Source organism: Oncorhynchus clarkii, chromosome 2, assembly GCF_045791955.1.
Source record: "Oncorhynchus clarkii lewisi isolate Uvic-CL-2024 chromosome 2, UVic_Ocla_1.0, whole genome shotgun sequence".
In the NCBI taxonomy this organism is placed as follows: Eukaryota; Metazoa; Chordata; class Actinopteri; order Salmoniformes; family Salmonidae; genus Oncorhynchus; species Oncorhynchus clarkii.
In genome coordinates this window covers 5,301,601-5,327,196 of record NC_092148.1, presented here as the reverse complement: position 1 = coordinate 5,327,196, position 25,596 = coordinate 5,301,601, and the positions used below count along the sequence as shown (strand labels likewise).

The window sequence follows — 25,596 nt, the reverse complement described above, 5'->3', positions numbered from 1 at the left end:
AACTAGACACGGACTCACCTGAATTAATTTGAGTCACATTTAGAATTGAGTCTTAGAATAATCTTTGAAGAGAAACATTTTGGAGGAGACTTCAGTCCACCGTTGTTCAGACCTGACACACGTAGCCAGAGATGGGCTGACGGTTAAGAGTGGAGTGGTGTCTCTTACAGTTGGCACATTCTTTGGAAGTGAATGTATTTTCCCACCTGTCCCCATCTTCAGCTGTCCAAACTCTATAACGTTGTCTGCTTCCTAAATGACACCCTATACAGTGCACTACTTTGAACCAGGGCTCATAGGGTTCTGGTCTAAAGTAGTACACTATATCGGGAATAGGGTGCCATTTGGGACGAAGCCTCTGACTGGATCAGTGCACGGCTGTTTCCCTCTAAAGAGTCTCTCACCCCGACTGTGTCCTTCACATGTAACTCCAATACGTTCCCTATGATAAAGCAAGGTTTCTTCTAGCCTACCCTGTACCTCCAATACGTTCCCCATGATAAGGCAAGGTTTCTTCTAGCCTACCCTGTACCTCCAATACGTTCCCCATGATAAGGCAAGGTTTCTTCTAGCCTACCCTGTACCTCCAATATGTTCCCCACGATAAGGCAAGGTTTCTTCTAGCCTACCCTGTACCTCCAATACGTTCCCCATGATAAGGCAAGGTTTCTTCTAGCCTACCCTGTAACTCCAATACGTTCCCCACGATAAGGCAAGGTTTCTTCTAGCCTACCCTGTACCTCCAATACGTTCCCCATGATAAGGCAAGGTTTCTTCTAGCCTACCCTGTACCTCCAATACGTTCCCCATGATAAGGCAAGGTTTCTTCTAGCCTACCCTGTACCTCCAATACGTTCCCCATGATAAGGCAAGGTTTCTTCTAGCCTACCCTGTACCTCCAATACGTTCCCTATGATAAGGCAAGGTTTCTTCTAGCCTACCCTGTAACTCCAATACGTTCCCTATGATAAGGCAAGGTTTCTTCTAGCCTACCCTGTACCTCCAATACGTTCCCCATGATAAGGCAAGGTTTCTTCTAGCCTACCCTGTACCTCCAATACGTTCCCCATGATAAGGCAAGGTTTCTTCTAGCCTACCCTGTACCTCCAATACGTTCCCCATGATAAGGCAAGGTTTCCTCTAGCCTACCCTGTACCTCCAATACGTTCCCCATGATAAGGCAAGGTTTCTTCTAGCCTACCCTGTACCTCAAATACGTTCCCCATGATAAGGCAAGGTTTGTTCTAAATAAGAGATCAGACTGATGAGGTGTTGATTGTGTTTGACAGAAAGATGTGCCCCAGCAGGTGATTGTGTTTGACAGAAAGATGTGCCCCAGCAGGTGATTGTGTTTGACAGAAAGATGTGCCCCAGCAGGTGAGACTCGGTGGATCTACAGTGAACTGCTTTCTGTCAGTTGTGTATTTATGTAAAAACTACAATACAAATAGAAGCAGCTAAAAGGCTGTTTATTTAATCTAATTAAATGAATGATTGTATTTGCAGAGCAACACATTTGAAAAGGCAAGATAAATAGAATATTGTACTGGAATCTCTGAGAGACTGGACAGTTTATGTCCAGAGACATTCAAAGTATTCTTCTTAAAAATATATAGAGTGTGTTAACATATTGCATATATTATATATAACATATGTGTTAACATATTGCATATATTATATATAACATGTGTGTTAACATATTCCATATATTATATATAACATGTGTGTTAACATATTCCATATATTATATATAACATGTGTTAACATATTCCATATATTATATATAACATGTGTGTTAACATATTGCATATATTATATATAACATATGTGTTAACATATTGCATATATTATATATAACATGTGTGTTAACATATTCCATATATTATATATAACATGTGTTAACATATTGCATATATTATATATAACATGTGTGTTAACATAGTGATATATTATATATAACATGTGTGTTAACATAGTGATATATTATATATAACATATGTGTTAACATAGTGATATATTATATATAACATGTGTGTTAACATATTGCATATATTATATATAACATGTGTGTTAACATAGTGATATATTATATATAACATGTGTGTTAACATAGTGATATATTATATATAACATGTGTGTTAACATATTCCATATATTATATATAACATGTGTGTTAACATAGTGATATATATATATAACATGTGTGTTAACATATTGCATATATTATATATAACATGTGTGTTAACATAGTGATATATTATATATAACATGTGTGTTAACATAGTGATATATTATATATAACATGTGTGTTAACATAGTGATATATTATATATAACATGTGTGTTAACATATTCCATGTATTATATATAACATGTGTGTTAACATATTCCATGTATTATATATAACATATGTGTTAACATATTCCATGTATTATATATAACATGTGTTAACATATTCCATGTATTATATATAACATGTGTTAACATATTCCATGTATTATATATAACATGTGTGTTAACATATTCCATGTATTATATATAGCATGTGTGTTAACATATTCCATGTATTATATATAACATGTGTGTTAACATATTCCATGTATTATATATAACATGTGTGTTAACATATTCCATGTATTATATATAACATGTGTGTTAACATATTCCATGTATTATATATAACATGTGTGTTAACATAGTGATATATTATATATAACATGTGTGTTAACATAGTGATATATTATATATAACATGTGTTAACATATTCCATATATTATATATAACATGTTAACATAGTGATATATTATATATAACATGTGTGTTAACATATTCCATATATTATATATAACATGTGTGTTAACATAGTGATATATTATATATAACATGTGTGTTAACATAGTGATATATTATATATAACATGTGTGTTAACATATTCCTTGGTATGAAGCAGTTCAAGTATAAAAAGTTCCCAACATTGTAAAACAGTCAATCTCACAAAGTTAACAATAAAATCACAGCTATGGAAATAACATTTTAAAAACAGTGTTTTTTTTAGGATAGAAAGTATTATAATGTATATCTAATAGTTTACGCTGTAACATTTCTCTTTCGTTGTACGAACAAATTAGAAAGAGAAATATATCTACAAAGTAACAAGAAAATAGGTTGTATAGATAAAGAAAAGGTTTACTTCATGCCGTTATATCTAGTTTTTTTAAGTCCTAATTATCATTGTAGCTGTAGGACATACCTGACAATAACAATGTGAACAGCTCAGGAGAACATACCTCTAATATAACATGAACACATTATTTATTCAATACAGTCCTACTCCCTGACTAACTAAAGGGTGCTAATCTGTCTTTTCTCATTAAAAGCTACGTAAATACTTTCCAAATACCAATATTTTAAGGCACATTAGGAAAAACATTCTAGAATATAACAGCTCCACATTCCGCTGTGTGTGTGTGTGTGTGTGTGTGTGTGTGTGTGTGTGTGTGTGTGTGTGTGTGTGTGTGTGTGTGTGTGTGTGTGTGTGTGGTAGCTGGTGCTCCAACAATGAACATAGAGAGAGGAGCAGCTTCTATAGACAGGAAAAGCTTCAGCTTTGGGCCAGTAGCTGTTCTCTTCTGTCCTGCCCTCACTGGATCTGATCTGACCCCCATAGGAAGCTGTTCTCTTCTGTCCTGCCCTCACTGGATCTGATCTGACCCCCATAGGAAGCTGTTCTCTTCTGTCCTGCCCTCACTGGATCTGATCTGACCCCCATAGGAAGCTGTTCTCTTCTGTCCTGCCCTCACTGGATCTGATCTGACCCCCATAGGAAGCTGTTCTCTTCTGTCCTGCCCTCACTGGATCTGATCTGACCCCCATAGGAAGCTGTTCTCTTCTGTCCTGCCCTCACTGGATCTGATCTGACCCCCATAGGAACACAGGACAGACAGCTAACACTCCTCTACGCCAGTTTTGCATAGGTACAAACATTATTATAGTAACATTATTATATACAGTTGAAGTCGGAAGTTTACATACACCTTAGCCAAATACATTTAAACTCAGTTTTTCACAATTCCTGACATTTAATCCAAGTAAAATGTCCCTGTCTTAGGTTAGTTAGGATCACCACTTTATTTTAAGAATGTGAAATGTCAGAAAAATAGCAGAGAGAATGATTTATTTCAGCTTTTATTTCTTTCATCATATTCCCAGTGGGTCAGAAGTTTACATACACTCAATTAGTATTTGGTAGCATTGCCTTTAAATTGTTTAACTTGGGTCAAACATTTCGGGCAGCCTTCCACAAGCTTCCCACAATAAATTGGGTGAATTTTGGCCCATTCCTCCTGACAGAGCTGGTTAACTAAGTCAGGTTTGTAAGCCTCCTTGCTCGCACACGCTTTTTCAGTTCTGCCAACAAATTTTCTATGGGATTGAGGTCAAGGCTTTGTGATGGCCACTCCAATACCTTGACTTTGTTGTCCTTAAGTAATTTTGCCACAACTTTGGAAGTATGCTTGGGGTCATTGTCTATTTGGAAGACCCATTTGCGACCAAGCTTTAATTTCCTGACTGATGCCTTGAAATGTTGCTTCAATTATAGCTACATAATTTTCCTTCCTCATGATGCCATTTATTTTGTGAAGTGCACCAGTCCCTTCTGCAGCAAAGCACCCCCACAACATGATGCTGCCACCCCCGTGCTTCACGGTTGGGATGGTGTTCTTCGGCTTGCAAGCATCCCCCTTTTTCCTCCAAACATAACGATGGTCATTATGGCCAAACAGTTTTTTAAAATTTATTTTATTTTTTTCATCAGACCAGAGGACATTTCTCCAAAAAGTACAATCTTTGTCCCCATGTGCAGTTGCAAACCGTAGTCTGGCTTTTTTTATGGCAGTTTTGGAGCCTTTCAGGTTATGTTGATAAAGGACTCGTTTTACTGTGGATATAGATACTTTTGTACTTGTTTCCTACAGCATCTTCACAAGGTCCTTTGCTGTTGTTCTGGGATTGATTTACACTTCTCGCACCAAAGTACGTTCATCTCCAGGAGACAGAACACGTCTCCTTCCTGAGCGGTATGATGCTACGTGGTCCCATGGTGTTTATACTTGCGTACTATTGTTTGTACAGACGAACGTGGTACCTTCAGGCGTTTGGAAATTGCTCCCAAGGATGAACCAGACTTGTGGAGGTCTACAATTTTTTTTCTGAGGGCTTGGCTGATTTCTTTTGATTTTCCCATGATGTCAAGCAAAGAGGCACTGAGTTTGAAGGTAGGCCTTGAAATACATCCAAAGGTACACCTCCAATTGACTCAAATGATGTCAATTAGCCTATCAGAAGCTTCTAAAGCCATGACATCATTTTCTGGAATTTTCCAGGCACAGTCAACTTAGTGTATGTAAACTTCTGACCCACTGGAATTGTTATACAGTGAATTATAAGTGAAATAATCTGTCTGTAAACAATTGTTGGAAAAATTACTTGTGTCTTGCACAAAGTAACTGTCCTAACCGACTTGCCAAAACTATAGTTTGTTAACAAGAAATTTGTGGAGTGGTTGAAAAACGAGTTTTAATGACTCCAATCTAAGTGTATGTAAACTTCTGACTTCAACTGTATATATATATATATTTGTAGAAGACATATTTCACTAAATATATTTTACAAGTTCAAATTGCATAGTTCAAAATGTAGGTTTAAAAGTATTAAAAGGTGAAAAGTGACCAAAAGTGTTTTTGGTTTGACCATCTACATTGTTTAAGAAATTTGAGGGAAAAATACCTGATTAGACTTCAGTGCACTTGTGAAAGTTGTACAAAATCACACATTTAATTTACTACACATTAAATATGCTTAAAATTATTAACTTAAACTTAAAGGTTGGTTATGAGGTCATATCTTAAATAATAATTCTAGATATTTGTCCTGATGAATAAATATTAAATATTTCTGATATAATGACAACAACAAAAAACAATAATTTAGTGATGACAACACTGATGATATTTGAATAATGAAGTAACTATTCTATTCAGTTATGAGATGATTCTCTTCAGTTTTGAGATGATTCTCTTCAGTTATGAGATGATTCTATTCAGTTATGAGATGATTCTCTTCAGTTATGAGACGATTCTATTCAGTTATGAGATGATTCTCTTCAGTTATGAGATGATTCTCTTCAGTTATGAGATGATTCTCTTCAGTTATGAGACGATTCTATTCAGTTATGAGATGATTCTCTTCAGTTATGAGACGATTCTCTTCAGTTATGAGATGATTCTCTTCAGTTATGAGATGATTCTCTTCAGTTATGAGATGATTCTCTTCAGTTATGAGATGATTCTCTTCAGTTATGAGATGATTCTCTTCAGTTTTGAGATGATTCTCTTCAGTTATGAGATGATTCTCTTCAGTTATGAGATGATTCTCTTCAGTTATGAGATGATTCTCTTCAGTTTTGAGATGATTCTCTTCAGTTTTGAGATGATTCTCTTCAGTTATGAGACGATTCTATTCAGTTATGAGATGATTCTATTCAGTTATGAGATGATTCTCTTCAGTTTTGAGATGATTCTCTTCAGTTTTGAGATGATTCTCTTCAGTTATGAGATGATTCTATTCAGTTATGAGATTATTCTATTCAGTTATGAGATGATTCTATTCAGTTATGGGATGATTCTATTCAGTTATGAGATGATTCTCTTCAGTTATGAGACGATTCTCTTCAGTTATGAGCCGATTCTCTTCAGTTATGAGATGATTCTCTTCAGTTATGAGCCGATTCTCTTCAGTTATGAGACAATTCTATTCAGTTATGAGATGATTCTCTTCAGTTATGAGACGATTCTATTCAGTTATGGGATGATTCTATTCAGTTATGAGATGATTCTCTTCAGTTATGAGACGATTCTCTTCAGTTATGAGACGATTCTCTTCAGTTATGAGACGATTCTATTCAGTTATGAGACGATTCTCTTCAGTTATGAGATGATTCTCTTCAGTTATGAGATGATTCTCTTCAGTTATGAGACGATTCTATTCAGTTATGAGATGATTCTCTTCCGGCTCTTTTGGTAGCAGCGCTGCATGTTCTAAAGCCAAGGATTGACGACCACCACTACACTCCACTCTACATCCCTCGCCCATCCTCACACTCTCTCCCCACCTCTCCCCTTGTAGTGTCCTGGGGGTGAGTATGACCTCCTCCCTCCTCTCTATAGCCTCCCCCTCTTCTGTTATCCAGGCTCAGTAATAGTGGTAGTTGTGGTCAGTTACTGCATGCGGTCTGCCTGAAGCTGTTGAGGCTGGTACTGGGCGAAGGCTGCGGCTGCTGCGGCTGCTCCCGGGGTGGCTGCGGCTGCTAGGGGCTGCTGGACCGCATACCCATACCCTGCTGCAGCCATGTAGCCCGCAGGGGCCGGGGAGGCTGCGTACGGGTAATGCTCGTAGGCAGCGGCGGCCGCGGCGCTGGCGGCTGCGGCTGAGTACTGGGCGTAGGCCGCTCCGGTGTAGTCGAGGTACGGGGAGGAGGCGGCGGAGGCCGTGGCGGCGGGCGACTGCATGCTGTGAGGGATGACCATGGTGCTTGGCTGCATAAAGGCCTGGGGGTAGACATAGTGGGCTGGGATCCTGTAGAACACAGATGTCAAAGGTCAGAGGACAGACAGAGCCACTCGGCAATCTGGGACACACACTGAAACTGAGCCCAGGAACACAGGAAAGCAGGCGTCACAAAGACAAAACAACGTCAACCCAGTCCTCATTTCATTAACACAGCAACACCACCCAATGGAACCCTGGGTAAAAAAGAGAAGGTTTCAAGCCAAAAGGAAAGCAGAACAGCTCTGTCTGAAGCTCAGGAATCATCATGAAACCAGACAGCTCTGTCTGAAGCTCAGGAATCATCATGAAACCAGACAGCTCTGTCTGAAGCTCAGGAATCATCATGAAACCAGAGCAGCTCTGTCTGAAGCTCAGGAATCATCATGAAACCAGAGCAGCTCTGTCTGAAGCTCAGGAATCATCATGAAACCAGAGCAGCTCTGTCTGAAGCTCAGGAATCATCATGAAACCAGAGCAGCTCTGCCTGAAGCTCAGGAATCATCATGAAACCAGACAGCTCTGTCTAAAGCTCAGGAATCATCATGAAACCAGAGCAGCTCTGTCTGAAGCTCAGGAATCATCATCCTTTAATTATGCATTAGAGATGATATACCGGCCAGCCCTCTGTGTCTGAACGAGGGTTCTCTCACAATGCCAGCTGATCGCACAGCACCACAACACATCAAGAAAGAACTGCAACTCAACTTATCCCAGTCAACATACAATCAGTCCCAACACCACACACCACATGCCCACACACGAGAAGTCCTCAAACGCAGATAAAAAGTCAACCAAAATGAAAGAGAAGCCTCTCAGAAGAAAATGAAAACGAGTCAGAGAGACAGACGGATTATGTATGAAGGTTCACACTTCAACATCTTCTATTATTCAATTCCATACTTTAGTTTTCTAATATTATTGTTATAAATATTTTTCAAAAATGACTCTATGTCCTGCTATGAGTACTACTGAATAGAGCTTCGATAAGTGCTATTGTGTGAGTACCGCGATGAGTAAAATGTTTGACAATCAATCCTATAGTGAGTAGTGGTGTACATTAATTTATTTATTTATTTAGACCCTATGGTTGAGTAAATATAAATATGTTTATTATTGGAAAAGCAAGATGGGGAGAGAGAGACAGAGAGAGAAAGAGAGAGAGACAGAGGGAGAGAGAGAAAGAGAGAGAGAGAGAGAGGAAGAGAGACAGAGAGAGAGAGAGAGAGAGAGAGAGAGAGAGAGAGAGAGAGAGAGAGAGAGAGAGAGAAAGAGAGAGAGATAGAGACAGAGGGAGACAGAGAGAGACAGAGAGAGAGACAGAGAGAGGCAGAGAGAGACAGAGAGAGACAGAGAGAGAGAGACAGACAGAGAGAGGCAGAGCGGGTATAAATGGAGTGATCCAAGCCCGTGTATCCGGGCAGATTTGGCTCTATTTCCACCCTGAGCGTCAGTCACCTCCAGCAAACAGAGACCAGGTGTTAAAACTGTCCTAAGATGTGCCATGTCATACACACACACACTCACGCACACACACGCATGCGCGCGCACGCACGCACGCACGCACGCACGCACGCACCCACACACACACACACACACACACACACACACACACACACACACACACACACACACACACACGTCCGGGAGAGTGACAGGAGAGGCTGGAGGCTATTTTTTCTCCTCTTGTCATCACTAACGGACAAGCTGAGCCTCTCTCTCCTACAGCAGCACATGGCATGACCTCGGTCAACTCTGGAGGATAACCATTCCCTTCCTCTGTCTTCTCTCTCTTCTCTCTCTTCCTCTGTCTTCTCTGTCTTCTCTTTCTTCTCTCTCTCCTACAGCAGCACATGGCATGACCTTGGTCAACTCTGGAGGATAACCATTCCCTTCCTCTGTCTTCTCTCTCTTCTCTCTCTTCCTCTGTCTTCTCTGTCTTCTCTTTCTTCTCTCTCTCCTACAGCAGCACATGGCATGACCTCGGTCAACTCTGGAGGATAACCATTCCCTTCCTCTGTCTTCTCTCTCTTCTCTCTCTTCCTCTGTCTTCTCTGTCTTCTCTTTCTTCTCTCTCTCCTACAGCAGCACGTGGCATGACCTTGGTCAACTCTGGAGGATAACCATTCCCTTCCTCTGTCTCAGTGACCTCATGACTTACTATTCCCTTCCTCTGTCTCAGTGACCTCATGACTTACTATTCCCTTCCTCTGTCTCAGTGACCTCATGACTTACTATTCCCCTCCTCTGTCTCAGTGACCTCATGACTTACTATTCCCTTCCTCTGTCTCAGTGACCTCATGACTTACTATTCCCTTCCTCTGTCTCAGTGACCTCATGACTTACTATTCCCTTCCTCTGTCTCAGTGACCTCATGACTTACTAGTCCATCTGTCTGTCTCTCTATGACTGTAACAGAGTCCACCTGTCTGTCTCTATGACTGTAACAGAGTCCATCTGTCTGTCTCTATGACTGTAACAGAGTCCACCTGTCTGTCTCTATGACTGTAACAGAGTCCACCTGTCTGTCTCTCTATGACTGTAACAGAGTCCACCTGTCTGTCTCTATGACTGTAACATAGTCCATCTGTCTGTCTCTATGACTGTAACAGAGTCCACCTGTCTGTCTCTATGACTGTAACAGAGTCCACCTGTCTGTCTCTATGACTGTAACAGAGTCCACCTGTCTGTCTCTCTATGACTGTAACAGAGTCCACCTGTCTGTCTCTATGACTGTAACAGAGTCCACCTGTCTGTCTCTATGACTGTAACAGAGTCCACCTGTCTGTCTCTATGACTGTAACAGAGTCCACCTGTCTGTCTCTATGACTGTAACAGAGTCCATCTGTCTGTCTCTCTATGACTGTAACAGAGTCCATCTGTCTGTCTCTATGACTGTAACCGAGTCCACCTGTCTGTCTCTCTATGACTGTAACAGAGTCCATCTGTCTGTCTCTATGACTGTAACAGAGTCCACCTGTCTGTCTCTCTATGACTGTAACAGAGTCCACCTGTCTGTCTCTCTATGACTGTAACAGAGTCTATCTGTCTGTCTCTATGACTGTAACAGAGTCCACCTGTCTGTCTCTCTATGACTGTAACAGAGTCCATCTGTCTGTCTCTCTATGACTGTAACAGAGTCCACCTGTCTGTCTCTCTATGACTGTAACAGAGTCCACCTGTCTGTCAAACAGAATTATAGAAGAGACACAGAGGACAGACAGAGTTGTAGAAGACACAGAGGACAGGCAGAGTTGTAGAAGACACAGAGGACAGGCAGAGTTGTAGAAGACATGCAGAGATGTAGAAGACACAGAGAACAGACAGAGTTGTAGAAGACACAGAGGACAGGCAGTTGTAGAAGACACAGAGGACATGGAGAGCTCCTACTCCTACTGCTGAAACTGGTCCGATCGACATTAACCTTTCCTCTGGTTGGAGGACAACATGGCAGGCGGCCATTTTGTGTTGAAAGTTCAGGGCTAAATAAAGGTGCTTTGTAAATCACTGAGACACATGGGTAATCCCCTAGAACAGAGGCACACAGGCCCCCCGGCCCCTGGACACATGTCTCAGGCAGCCCACCTGTTGTCCGCCGGCGAGCGAGTGATCGAGCCAGCGAAGGCCCTGTCTATGACATCCATTATTTAGGGCCCCGCCGAGCGACTCTCATTTTCCAGCGGAATTTGAGAAGCCGTGTAGAACACTGTGAACAGCTGCTGCCTGACCAGTAGTTTACCACTCTGCAAACAACTTATCTGAGATCAGTTTACACTCCATGTTTACTGGCTGTATGTATGCCTTTTAAATATGCTGTATGCTTTACATGGTAAAGGTTAGAACTTCTGTATCCTACTTGGATATCTTGGTTAGTATTAATCTATGTTCCACACTACAATCTACTTACATTTGGCATTTGCTGTCAGTTTACACTCAGTGAGAACTAGAATCAGACCTTTGGTATTAAAACAAATGAGATATTGGGTCACCAATGAGCGACAACAGAGTGGATCAGGATGTCTGTTTGAATAAACGAGTTCCTTTTGGAAGTGTGGGTGTTCTCAGTCATCTCAGTTCCCTGTATTGTTCCAGTAGAGGGGCTCCATTACAAATCCATCCACACCATAAACACACTGTCTCGTGTGTCCCAAGGTACTGGCATTATTTTCAATGAACTCTGCAACTCTTCCAACTGGTGGCTTTTATCACACCTGGCACCAGTTGGACTCCAAAACATTGACAACAAATACATGTTGACATAGTAAAATAACTCAAATAGTTTCATGCTGAAACCCTCATATTAAACACCAATGATATTCATTAAGTTGATGGTTTTGTATTTAGGAGAATGTTTTACAGCTTTGTCATTGTATTTAGGATAATGTTTGACAGCTTTGTCATTGTATTTAGGATAATGTTTGACAGCTTTGTCATTGTATTTAGGATAATGTTTGACAGCTTTATCATTCTATTTTCTGTTTTAAAATCATCTTATTAAATGATTTCATATATTTTACTTGTGATAAGGCCGGAGAGAGGACCAGAGATAATTAGACACCTGAGCTAACCTGAAGTACCCAAACGGGCCACTAGATGTATTGTGACAGATTACATAAAATCCTTGAAAGATACCAATATAAATTTTGGAAAGTTTACAGTAATATATACCCTGCCTTTGCAACCTTAGTTCTAGCCATCAAATATCTTTCACTGAGTTGGTTCCTGGTCTACGTCATGAGCAGGAGGGAAAGAGATAGAAGAAGATGATGTGAGCTACAGGAGGAAGCAATGGGTTAATTTGAGAAAGAAAACAGAAACCACAACATCATGAGTAGAGAAAACCAAAGGTAGGAAAGGATCTCCAACATGCAAGCCAAGAGTTGTTTTGTTGTGCGGGGGGATTTGGAAGGTCCTAGACAAGTCACGTAGCAACACTGGTGATCAACCCCATCAACAACAAAACATATGATAACGTTGTTAACTAAGAAACGGGGGAGGGGGGGGGGGGGGGGGACACAGGCTACAGCACAATCAATCGTTAAAAATCAAGTTAAAAAAACAGATCAGAATCAACACCCCGTGACAAAGTTAAATCTGAAATATCCAAACTCTTAGAGTCTGCAGGAACATCCCTCAACCACCACTCCTGAACCCCCCCCCCACCCCCGTAAGGGAAGCACGCAGTTCAGCTGAAAACCACTTCATACTGAAACAAAGGCACGCACACCAATCTATGGACTATGGAAAACCGCAACAGAAAGATGACAATAAAACCAACTTCCATGCATCTAATCACCATTTCAGCTTGTTTGTGTGTGTCAGAGTATACTGGTAAGACGTTAGTGATCTGCCCAATGCAGACTCAGCTATTCATCCTCAAACCATCATGTCCCTCCATCAGATACAGTTTCTTACCCGTAAGCCAGCCTGTCAGATCAGAGAGAGATAGACATTGACAACTGGTGACATCACGTTTAGAATCAGAATTAGATTCACGCTTTAGAATCTAAGAATGGCACGCAGAGATGCACACCACACAAGACACAGTCCCGCCTCCACACTCAAAAGAGAATGAATGGGCGGGGCTTACAGTCCCACCTCCACACTCAAAAGAGAATGAATGGGCGGGGCTTACAGTCCCACCTCCACACTCAAAAGAGAATGAATGGGCGGGGCTTACAGTCACACCTCCACACTCAAAAGAGAATGAATGGGCGGGGCTTACAGTCACACCACTCTAGAGAAAGAAAACATTACATTTTACAATCCAAGGTATTTTTTAAAAGATGAAAATCACTAGATACTGCGGGTAAGAATAGAAACGGGCACATAGATCATTCAAAATGATCAGCTCTGAACAAAACAGGTGGTGTAACAGTATGATATTCTACAACTAGTTTAGGGTTGAAAAATTCTGGTAACTTTCCCAATGTCCCAATCTTCTAACTGGGATTTCTGGAACATCTTGGGAAAGTTACGGTAGTTCTACAACCTTACACTAGTTGAACATTTTCTACCCTGTAAAAGATGTTAATAAAAATGAAATACATGTTATTGTCACATACACTGGACAGGTGGAGTGAAATATGTTGTTTTAATATGACACACGTCCAACAAGACAAGGAGTATCACTATGTCATAACATACCCATAAGGCCTCTGGATGAACGCTGGATGGATTTGAGGAACACCAAATGAGAAACCTGGAATAGGAACAAGTTGTTTTTAACTCTACCGTTATGTGTTCAATCTAAAGCTTGAACTATATACACATATTATAAATGCATTATAATCCCATTATATCAAATGTGATCAGTGCTTCCAATGTAACTGCTCAAGTACTTATAGATCAGGTAGATGGTAGGAAAAAAAACACATTTTAAACATTTGGTGTCTGTAAAAATAACCTATCTTCATTCACACTAGCTTCACTGCCTGTTCTGCTAGTGTCCCCCCCACTACAGTACACTTCGTCTAAATCCCATGTTCCACATCTACCATACTACACACCGTGTGTTAACATACTGTAAGCAGGTGGTTAGTTTGCTCGTTTTAGCAGCTCGTCATTGTTTGTACGCCACCTTGGTCGTCCAAGCTGTGAAATAAACGTGTGGCGCAGCCCTCCGCCAGCGCGTCCATCCCCTCACCTGGCTGCATGACCCTGGGCTTGGCCCCCAGGTAGGCCAGGTTCACATTGGCTTTCCGGCCGTCGATGATGGGGTTTGGGTCCTTGCAGGCTCGGTCCGCAGACGCCCGGTCTGCCATCGTCACCTGAGGGACGGAAAGGGAAGAATACAGAATCAATACATGTTTCCGTTGTCTGAATTGATCAGATGTTCACTCAGTGGGGAGGCTGGCTAAAGCTGGTCATTGAACTACAATTCATTTAAAAGTATTGATCACGTCTCAATAAGAAAAACACGAGGGTATTACAATCAGAATAAGGAAAAGTGTAGAGAAAAATGTTCCTTCATTAGTTGAAGGTAAAGACATGGTTTATGAAGCACAAGTCAGCAATTCTAGGGTGATTCCATCACATCACCGTGGACCTCGTGAGCCCAAGACACCACGCCTGAGCTTCAGCAGAATACTTAGCAGAACAGAACGGTGAGCCCAAGACACCATGCCTGAGCTTCAGCTGATACTTAGCAGAACAGAATGGTGAGCCCAAGACACCACGCCTGAGCTTCAGCAGAATACTTAGCAGAACAGAACGGTGAGCCCAAGACACCACGCCTGAGCTTCAGCAGAATACTTAGCAGAACAGAACGGTGAGCCCAAGACACCACGCCTGAGCTTCAGCAGAATACTTAGCAGAACAGAACGGTGAGCCCAAGACACCACGCCTGAGCTTCAGCAGAATACTTAGCAGAACAGAACGGTGAGCCCAAGACACCACGCCTGAGCTTCAGCAGAATACTTAGCAGAACGGTGAGCCCAAGACACCACGCCTGAGCTTCAGCTGAATACTTAGCAGAACAGAACGGTGAGCCCAAGACACAACGCCTGAGCTTCAGCAGAATACTTAGCAGAACAGAACGGTGAGCCCAAGACACCACGTCTGAGCTTCAGCAGAATACTTAGCAGAACAGAACGGTGAGCCCAAGACACCACGCCTGAGCTTCAGCTGAATACTTAGCAGAACAGAACGGTGAGCCCAAGACACCACGCCTGACCTTTAGCTGATACTTAGCAGAACAGAACGGTGAGCCCAAGACACCACGCCTGAGCTTCAGCTGAATACTTAGCAGAACAGAACGGTGAGCCCAAGACACCACGCCTGAGCTTCAGCTGATACTTAGCAGAACAGAACGGTGAGCCCAAGACACCACGCCTGAGCTTCAGCAGAATACTTAGCAGAACAGAACGGTGAGCCCAAGACACCACGCCTGAGCTTCAGCTGAATACTTAGCAGAACAGAACGGTGAGCCCAAGACACCACGCCTGAGCTTCAGCAGAATACTTAGCAGAACAGAACGGTGAGCCCATTCCGGAACTGCAATTCATTGACCGTTCATAAATGGGCTACAAAATTGTGTGAATCAATAAGTAACATCAGACGCATTATGGATAGGCGAATGACAGCCTTTTTCATTCAAGACATATTGGTGCTGGATACATTTAAGATTCTACCCATAATGTCTGCATTTAACAATATGACAAACTAATTACGCAATCGATCGATCAATCAATCACAATGACATTCAAATGTACATCTATAATACTTACGAATCCATAACCTCTGGATTTGCCCGTCTGTCTGTCCGTTATAACAACAGCCTCGTCGATATCACCGAACACTTCGAAGTATTTCCTGAGACTGGAGTCCGTGGTGTGATATGGAAGACCTCCTACAAATATCTTTGTGTAGGTTGTGTCCTTCTGAGACGAGTGCATCATCATTTTTGCGGTAAACAGTAGGCAACAATGTTTTATAGAGAATGTTTTTGCAATCTCACAGAGATCAGTCAGCTCTGCGAAAGCACAGGTTATTTAGAACGATTAATTTAAGATAGGTTTCGTTGGAACTGAACAGACACTTGTTTCACGCGGATTTCCAATCGTTCCCAACTTCAGTTCAGTTTGACACTGCTTAACTTAGGAGAGGGATACCACTGCTGTCTAAGTCCGCTTCGCCCAGCTGTCACGTCAAGGGGGCTGGGCCGTGAACACGCTCTCTCCTGGGCCCTCCCACTGTGGCATACGGGGTCACAGGCACCGACCAAACATGAACAGACCTCGATCATAGGATCGCGATACATTAGCTAATTTCAATACAGAACCCAAAATAACAACACGTCTGTCTGACATTGCTTTGGACTATTCCCACGTGTAAAACATTACTGTACTGTATTTGAAAAAAAACGTTCATTTATTGATACCCCACTTGACATTTACTGTAAATCTATGAAATAATCTCCTCCAATCTAAAAACACTATGTAATGAATCTGAGCTCAGGGTCCTCTAATAGTTGAGTGTCAGATATCTGCATGTTGTTGATGTTGATCCACACACGGTAGCTCTACATGATGGTGAAGTAACAGATACCACTTGGCTTGACCCTGACACACAAAACACACCTGTTGCGTCACACCACGTTATGGGGTCAACATGGACAGCTGACTGACCCACAACAAGGCACTAGTCTCTCATGGCTCCAAATCAACCCTTCTCCCTACGCCCTAGCCCATACTCCCTAGTCTCTCACGGCTCCAAATCAATCTACTCCCTAGTCTCTCACCAGCTCCAAATCAACCCTACTCCCTACTTCCTAGCCACTAGTCTCTCACCAGCTCCAAGTCAACCCTACACCCTAGCCACTAGTCTCTCACCAGCTCCAAGTCAACTCTACTCCCTAGCCACTAGTCTCTCACCAGCTCCAAGTCAACCCTACACCCTAGCCACTAGTCTCTCACCAGCTCCAAGTCAACTCTACTCCCTAGCCACTAGTCTCTCACCAGCTCCAAGTCAACTCTACTCCCTAGCCACTAGTCTCTCACCAGCTCCAAGTCAACTCTACTCCCTAGCCACTAGTCTCTCACCAGCTCCAAGTCAACCCTACACCCTAGCCAATAGTCTCTCACCAGCTCCAAATCAACCCCACGCCCTAGCCCCTACTCCCTATCCCCTACTCCCTAGGCACTAGTCTTTAAAACACACAGGTGTAAATCTGAAATGACTGGTATAGGTAAAAGCAATATGCCAAAATTCCACCATCATGTTGGTGAAGCTATTACCATATTGCTTAAACCTATCAGGCATTTTCAAATCCACATTAGTTACTATCAGAGTATGTGAGCGGAGTGGCGCTGGAGTGGGGCGAGGAGCGTACCCAATTTAACTGGAGTGCTGAGCGAATTTCGTCTTTCCCGCCCGCTCCAGTAACGCTCACTTCACCAGCTCAGGGCAGGCCCCGCCCAGCATGCATTGGTGGTATTCTTGTGTGCTGCCATATCCCCTTTCTTTAGCTACTGTCATTGAGTTCGCTAAAGAAACTGATAAAACACACAGGTGCAAAACCAAGGTGACGTACAGAGGGACTGTGGTGATATAATGTCCCGAAAGCCTGATGGTGTACTTACTACGTGCACATGCTAAAAGAAAGGAATGAGATGGGTAGCTAATTAAGTGTGTCATTGTAGCAAAGTATCTATAAACAAAACATCTGAGCTCTTAAACGTTTCCTTCATTGTTGTTCTATTATCTATACAATAGGCCATCATTGATTTTGGACCAATAGGCCTGGCATATTCCAAATTTCAAGGAGCTTTCCGTTTTGATTGGGTTATTTTGCCTATAAACCTTTAGGCCTATACCTATAAATACATTTTAAAAACTCTGCATCCCTGCCCAGCCTGGCAAGCGTGGCCAAATGGTGTTTAGCATCCCCAGTGGCTCTGAAAGCGCGGAGAGGATATTCTCCGCTGCTGGTCTGCTCTTCAGGCTCCACTCGGTCCAAACTGGTGTTTCTACAAATTGATTCAAAGGCTGTGGCTAATGGCTTTTAAGGCATTTTTCGTTTAATTTGTATTTAATTCTAAGTAAGTCACAGCCTATATGCGCAATTTATAGACTGTAATAATTTAATACAACCAAATGTTGTTTAAATGCTGAGCTCTTAATGTTCCCTGACTCTCTACCAGCCTAGTGTCGCTTCACAATGTCTTTCTTTGTAGGCCATAGGCTTGAAATAATTGAAATAATATAGCCTAAATAATTAATTGTTGTTCCTTCTTAGGCTCCCTGTCAGGCTCCTGACCTATTTACAACCTATTTACAGTGTTTATACTGTATGCTGTTTACTATAAAATTTTGTTGAAATGATTAGCGCTTCTTACATTCACCCTTTCATGTTTATTCAAATACGTTTCATTCAAATCATATGGTTTTCAATACTTCAAAACCAAATGGTAGGTCCAGGTAGTCACAAATAGATGGGTGTTGGTTAAAAGGTGATTTTAATCAATGGAGCTAATTTGGAGCGGCAGTTTTGACTTTCCCTTGTGAATGCCGAGCGGTTGGAGACGATGTGGAGCGCTGGAGCGGCATCACTCCAAGAGCGATTTCCGACCGCTCAAATACTCTGGTTACTATGGACTAGTGCAAGGGTAGGGAACCCTGCTCCTGTAGTGCAGCAGGTCATGTAGGATTTTGTTCCAACTAGGCACCACACATCACACCTGACCAACTGAGCTAATTGATCAGTTCAATGATTGCCTAAATTCAACAAACCTGGTCTTTCAGGTCAGTTAAATTAAAAAAACATTAAGCTCCTGCTGCACCCCAGGACCAGGGTTGTCTTCCCCTGGACCAGAAGGTGGGGTCAATTTGGAATTGGAGCAACAGAGAAGCAGCTGAAGAATTGGTCTGAAACTCTCTCTTTGGAGTGACCAGACAGCCAGCCAGGCGGCCAGCCAGCCATACACTATTGTGACAAGGTGCTGGATCTGTGGCTGTGGCTAAGGCAGGCAGGATCCCCTTACAAAACCAAGCCACAGACGGAGTCCCTGTAAATCTAGCAGTCAAAAGCAGCTATCCAGACAGCATTGTCCCCAGCACAGCCATTTGGGATACATCCCAAAGTCCTCTTCATGTAGAGCTGAGCTCACAAAAAAACACCTGTGTTGACAACTCAGTCTGTCATCCATAGGTCTATGTACTACTGTCACACAGGATAGTGTCTTTCACAGGATAGTGTCTGTCACAGGATAGTGTCTTTCACAGGATAGTGTCTGCCACAGGATAGTGTCTTTCACAGGATAGTATCTTTCACAGGATAGTGTCTTTCACAGGATAGTGTCTTTCACAGGATAGTGTCTGTCACAGGATATTGTCTGTCACATGATAGTGTCTGTCACAGGATATTGTCTGTCACAGGATAGTGTCTGTCACAGGATAGTGTCTTTCACAGGATAGTATCTTTCACAGGATAGTGTCTGCCACAGGATAGTGTCTTTCACAGGATAGTATCTTTCACAGGATAGTGTCTTTCACAGGATAGTGTCTTTTACAGGATAGTGTCTTTCACAGGATAGTGTCTTTCACAGGATAGTGTCTGTCACAGGATATTGTCTGTCACATGATAGTGTCTGTCACAGGATAAGGATAATGTCTGTCACAGGATAGTGTCTGTCACATGATAGTGTCTGTCAGGATAGTGTCTGTCAGGATAGTGTCTGTCACATGATAAGGATAGTGTCTGTCACAGGATAGTGTCTGTCACAGGATAAGGATAGTGTCTGTCACAGGATAGTGTCTGTCACATGATAGTGTCTGTCAGGATAGTGTCTGTCACAGGATAAGGATAGTGTCTGTCACATGATAAGGATAGTGTCTGTCAGGATAGTGTCTGCAACAGGATAAGGATAGTGTCTGTCACAGGATAAGGATAGTGTCTGTCACAGGATAGTGTCTGTCAGGATAGTGTCTGTCACAGGATAAGGATAATGTCTGTCACAGGATAAGGATAGTGTCTGCCACAGGATAGTGTCTGTCACATGATAAGGATAGTGTCTGTCACATGACATCACTATTTTGCATGTTATTTTGGCATTAATACACATAACATGAAACCGCATACAAACTTTGTCTCTTTTTTGCTTTCTTGAGTAAAGCAGCTCCAAAATGCAGGTGTTTCAACCTAGTTCAGTGCTTTCTGTGGTGGTGGAAAATACAGAGCGGAGGGTTTGGTGTCTGACGTGATTGGCTCAGTGTTCTGTCACTCCTGGGAGCACTTGGTCACGTCAAAATCTATAGGGAAAGCTTGAAAATTCAAGCCTCTTGGGTGCTGCCATAGAGTTACATTAGAAGTGCCCATCCAAGAAGACTCAATTGGCCACAGATAAAATTACGTCAAATCACATTATATCTACCATAGCTTTGATTAGACTGATCATATCAACATCATACTTTCAAAATCTTTGCTAGCAAGCTAGACAAGGAATCATCATCATGAATCAAGTCGACAATCTACTGGCAAATCCTTTTCAATCCTTGTCATATGAAGAGAAATTATAGATAAAACATATCGGTGCTCATCGGCCATTGGACATAAACATTACACAACAAGTTGGTAATTGCAAATTCAACAACGAGTGGTTTGAAAGGAATCAGTGGCTAACTGCAAGTGCTGCAAAGCAATAACTAGCCTGCTATTCAGTGGAGAGGGTGTGTGGTCCAAGTCTGGATTTAAGGGTCTCTTTTCCAAGCTTAAAATGTTAAACATTCACATGCAACACCATGGGCCAGAAAATATTGAATACATTGGCCAAGCCTTCAATTCAGCATGACTTCTGCCGCATTGAAAACAACTGGAAACTCAGAACTGGGAAATCTCAGACTTCAGTGAGTTCAACACAACTGGGAACTCAGAACTGGGAAATCTCAGACTTCAGTGAGTTCAACACAACCGGGAACTCAGAACTGGGAAATCTCAGACTTCAGTGTGTTCAACACAACTGGGAACTCAGAACTGGGAAATCTCAGACTTCAGTGAGTTCAACACAACTGGGAACTCAGAACTGGGAAATCTCAGACTTCAGGGAGTTCAACACAACTGGGAACTCAGAACTGGGAAATCTCAGACTTCAGTGTGTTCAACACAACTGGGAACTCAGAACTGGGAAATCTCAGACTTCAGAACTCTGAAAAAATGATCTCCGACTAGGAAAATACGTTTTGAGCGGTTATCCATCTCGGAATACCAAGCCGGGAACTCGGGCCTCTTTCTAGAGTTACGACCTGAAAATCACTGACTTCATGACTCTACCTTGTTTTTTTTTTTTGAGTCCCCAGTTGTCTTGACAGTACCATAAATCCAGAGAATAGCAGACTTTGATGAAAAAGTTTGATGAGAAAATTTACCCACAAGAAGGACCACCTTCTGTTCAAGTGAGCACAGCACAACAAGGTGAGTCCAAAAATGTCTTGTATACTGCTGCATAAATGATGTAATATGCCAGGGTGTCACGACTTCCGCCGAAGTCGGCTCCCCTCCTTGTTCGTTCGGCGGTCGACGTCACCGGTCTTCTAGCCATCGCCGCTCCACTTTTCATTGTTCCATTTGTTTTGTCTTGTTCCCCGCACACCTGGCTTACATCCCCTAATCAACTGCATATCTTCCTCTGTTCCCCCCATGTCTTTGTGTGGTTAATTGTTAAACATTTTTGCTTATTTGTGATTTTGTCGCCCTTTGCACTTTTGCCTTTGGATGGAGGTTTGCTGGACACTGTTGCGTCCGTCTGTTGTTTGCTTCTGCTGAATAAAGTGTGTCCCTGATCACAACTCTCTGCTCTCCTGCACCTGACTTCTCCACCAGTAGATCACAACTCTCTGCTCTCCTGCACCTGACTTCCACACCAGTAGATCACAACTCTCTGCTCTCCTGCACCTGACTTCTACACCAGTAGATCACAACTCTCTGCTCTCCTGCACCTGACTTCAACACCAGTAGATCACAACTCTGCTCTCCTGCACCTGACTTCCACACCAGTAGATCACAACTCTCTGCTCTCCTGCACCTGACTTCTACACCAGTAGATCACAACTCTCTGCTCTCCTGCACCTGACTTCAACACCAGTAGATCACAACTCTCTGCTCTCCTGCACCTAACTTCAACACCAGTAGATCACAACTCTCTGCTCTCCTGCACCTGACTTCAACACCAGTAGATCACAACTCTGCTCTCCTGCACCTGACTTCTCCACCAGTAGAGCCAACTCTCTGCTCTCCTGCACCTGACTTCAACACCAGTAGATCACAACTCTCTGCTCTCCTGCACCTGACTTCAACACTGCTCTCCTGACTTCAACACCAGTAGATCACAACTCTGCTCTCCTGCACCTGACATCAACACCAGTAGATCACAACTCTCTGCTCTCCTGCACCTGACTTCTCCACCAGTAGAGCCAACTCTCTGCTCTCCTGCACCTGACTTCAACACCAGTAGATCACAACTCTCTGCTCTCCTGCACCTGACTTCTCCACCAGTAGAGCCAACTCTCTGCTCTCCTGCACCTGACTTCTCCACCAGTAGAGCCAACTCTCTGCTCTCCTGCACCTGACTTCAACACCAGTAGATCACAACTCTCTGCTCTCCTGCACCTGTATTCAAGCACAAGCATTTCGCTACACTCGCATTAACATCTGCTAATCATGTGTATGTGACAAATAAAATTGGATTTGTTCCGAATTCTGTCGCTGTACATTTCAAAAGTGATAAACAGTTATATTGACTACGTCTGTCCTAGCTCTCTCACTAATGTCTTAATCAAAATTACGATTGCCTCTTATTCGCTCGTCGTCCCCTTATGCCATAGTTTGTACATCTCAATTGTCAGTAGAAACCACATTTGTTTAAACAAGTCAGCCATATCAGCTATGTTTTTTTAAAGGGCAGTAAATGATGCTGAATGAACTGTTTCGCTGCCAGATGAAGCTCCCCTGATAATCAGGTGTAGCAGAAGCAATATGTTGGGACTGCTGTTGGGACAGCTTTATGGAGGCCTTAACAGTTTGTGGGCACCGTTTGTCACCATTATAGTGCAATTCATGTATTGTTTAGTGTTGTGTTGTGTAGTGGCTTTGCTGGCATGCATCCCACTTTTGTTTTGGGATTTTGCCCCACCAATATTTACATGCTAAAATCGACACTGCTGTCCGGCAACCTCTAACTCAGTCTCTTCTCTGGGTCACTGTGGAGAGCACTACCTCTAACTCAGTCTCTTCTCTGGGTCACTGTGGAGAGAACTACCTCTAACTCAGTCTCTTCTCTGGGTCACTGTGGAGAGCACTACCTCTAACTCAGTCTCTTCTCTGGGTCACCGTGGAGAGCACTACCTCTAACTCAGTCTCTTCTCTGGGTCACCGTGGAGAGCACTACCTCTAACTCAGATGGTTAACTAGCACCACCTAGTGAAACCACTCTTAAAACACAACCTTTGAAAATAATATTGCACCAATGACACAGTATTTCAACTATGAAGCATACAGTAATATACTGAACACAAATATAAACACAACATGTAACAACTTCAACGATTTTACCGAGTTACAGTTCATATGAGGAAAGCAGTCAATTTCAATCAATTCATTAGGCCCTTAAATATGGATTTCATATGACTGGGCAGGGGAGCAGCCATGGGGGGGCCTGGAAGGGCATAGGCCCACTGAGTTGGGAGCCAGGCCCAGCCAATCAGAATTAGTTTTCCCCCACAAAAGGGCATTATTACAGACAGAAATACTCCTCTGGTATTCAGAAAACAGCACAGGTGAAGAAGCAGGATGTGGAGGTCTTGGGTTGGCGTGGTTACACGTGGTCTGAGGTGAAGAAGCAGGATGTGGAGGTCCTGGGCTGGCGTGGTTACACGTTGTCTGAGGTGAAGATGCAGGATGTGGAGGTCCTGGGTTGGCGTGGTTACACGTGGTCTGAGGTGAAGAAGCAGGATGTGGAGGTCCTGGGCTGGCGTGGTTACACGTGGTCTGAGGTGAAGAAGCCGGATGTGGAGGTCCTGGGCTGGCGTGGTTACACGTGGTCTGAGGTGAAGAAGCCGGATGTGGAGGTCCTGGGTTGGCGTGGTTATATGTGGTCTGAGGTGAAGAAGCAGGGTGTGGAGGTCCTGGGTTGGCGTGGTTATATGTGGTCTGAGGTGAAGAAGCAGGATGTGGAGGTCTTGGGTTGGCGTGGTTACACGTGGTCTGAGGTGAAGAAGCAGGATGTGGAGGTCCTGGGTTGGCGTGGTTACACGTGGTCTGAGGTGAAGAAGCAGGATGTGGAGGTCCTGGGCTGGCGTGGTTACACGTGGTCTGAGGTGAAGAAGCCGGATGTGGAGGTCCTGGGCTGGCGTGGTTACACGTGGTCTGAGGTGAAGAAGCAGGATGTGGAGGTCCTGGGTTGGCGTGGTTACACGTGGTCTGAGGTGAAGAAGCCGGATGTGGAGGTCCTGGGTTGGCGTGGTTATATGTGGTCTGAGGTGAAGAAGCAGGATGTGGAGGTCCTGGGTTGGCGTGGTTACACGTGGTCTGAGGTGAAGAAGCAGGGTGTGGAGGTCCTGGGTTGGCGTGGTTATATGTGGTCTGAGGTGAAGAAGCAGGATGTGGAGGTCCTGGGTTGGCGTGGTTACACGTTGTCTGAGGTTGTGAGGCCAGTTGGACGTAATACTCTAAAATGACATTGGTAGAGAAATTAACATTAAATTGTCTGGCAACAGCTCTGGTGGACATTCCTGCAGTCAGCATGCCAAATGCACACTCCCTCAAAACTTGAGACATCTGTAACATTGTGTTGTTTGACAAACTGCACAAGGTGCACCTGTGTACTGATCATGCTGTTTAATCAGCTTCTTGATATGCCACACCTGTCAGGTGGATGGCAAAGTAGAACTGCTCACTAACAGGGATGTAAACTAATTTGTGCCCAAAATTGGAGAGAAATAAGCTTTTTATGCTTATGGAAAATGTCTGGGATCTTTTATTTCAGCTCAAATCAAATCAAATTTTATTTGTCACATACACATGGTTAGCAGATGTTAATGCGAGTGTAGCGAAATGCTTGTACTTCTAGTTCCGACAATGCAGTAATAACAAGTAATCTAACTAACAATTCCAAAACTACTGTCTTGTACACAGTGTAAGGGGATAAAGAATATGTACATAAGGATATATGAATGAGTGATGGTACAGAGCAGCATAGGCAAGATACAGTAGATGGTATCGAGTACAGTATGTACAAATGAGATGAGTATGTAAACAAAGTGGCATAGTTAAAGTGGCTAGTGATACATGTATTACATAAGGATACAGTCGATGATATAGAGTACAGTATATACGTATGCATATGAGATGAATAATGTAGGGTAAGTAACATTAAATAAGGTAGCGTTGTTTAAAGTGGCTAGTGATATATTTACATCATTTCCTATCAATTCCCATTATTAAAGTGGCTGGAGTGAGTCAGTGTCATTGTCAGTGTGTTGGCAGCAGCCACTCAATGTT

At 42.8% G+C, this 25,596-nt stretch overlaps 1 protein-coding gene across 2 annotated transcripts; it reads right to left on the bottom strand.

Moving 5' to 3' along the window:
* Positions 1-4,909: 4,909 nt before the first annotated feature.
* On the bottom strand, positions 4,910-16,249 carry LOC139419546 (RNA-binding protein 24-like). 2 transcript variants are annotated; one of them, XM_071169519.1, is made up of 4 exons: positions 15,833-16,249; positions 14,185-14,374; positions 13,752-13,806; positions 4,910-7,634 (listed from the first exon to the last, which is right to left on the bottom strand). In XM_071169519.1, the coding sequence occupies exons 1-4, from the start codon at positions 16,004-16,006 to the stop codon at positions 7,277-7,279; spliced, it is 777 nt and encodes a 258-aa protein (XP_071025620.1). In that variant the 5' UTR covers positions 16,007-16,249; the 3' UTR covers positions 4,910-7,276. The 2 variants fall into 2 exon arrangements, with proteins under 2 accessions (XP_071025620.1, XP_071025628.1); XM_071169527.1 differs by having other exon boundaries at positions 14,251-14,374; positions 15,833-16,242.
* Positions 16,250-25,596: the final 9,347 nt, after the last annotated feature.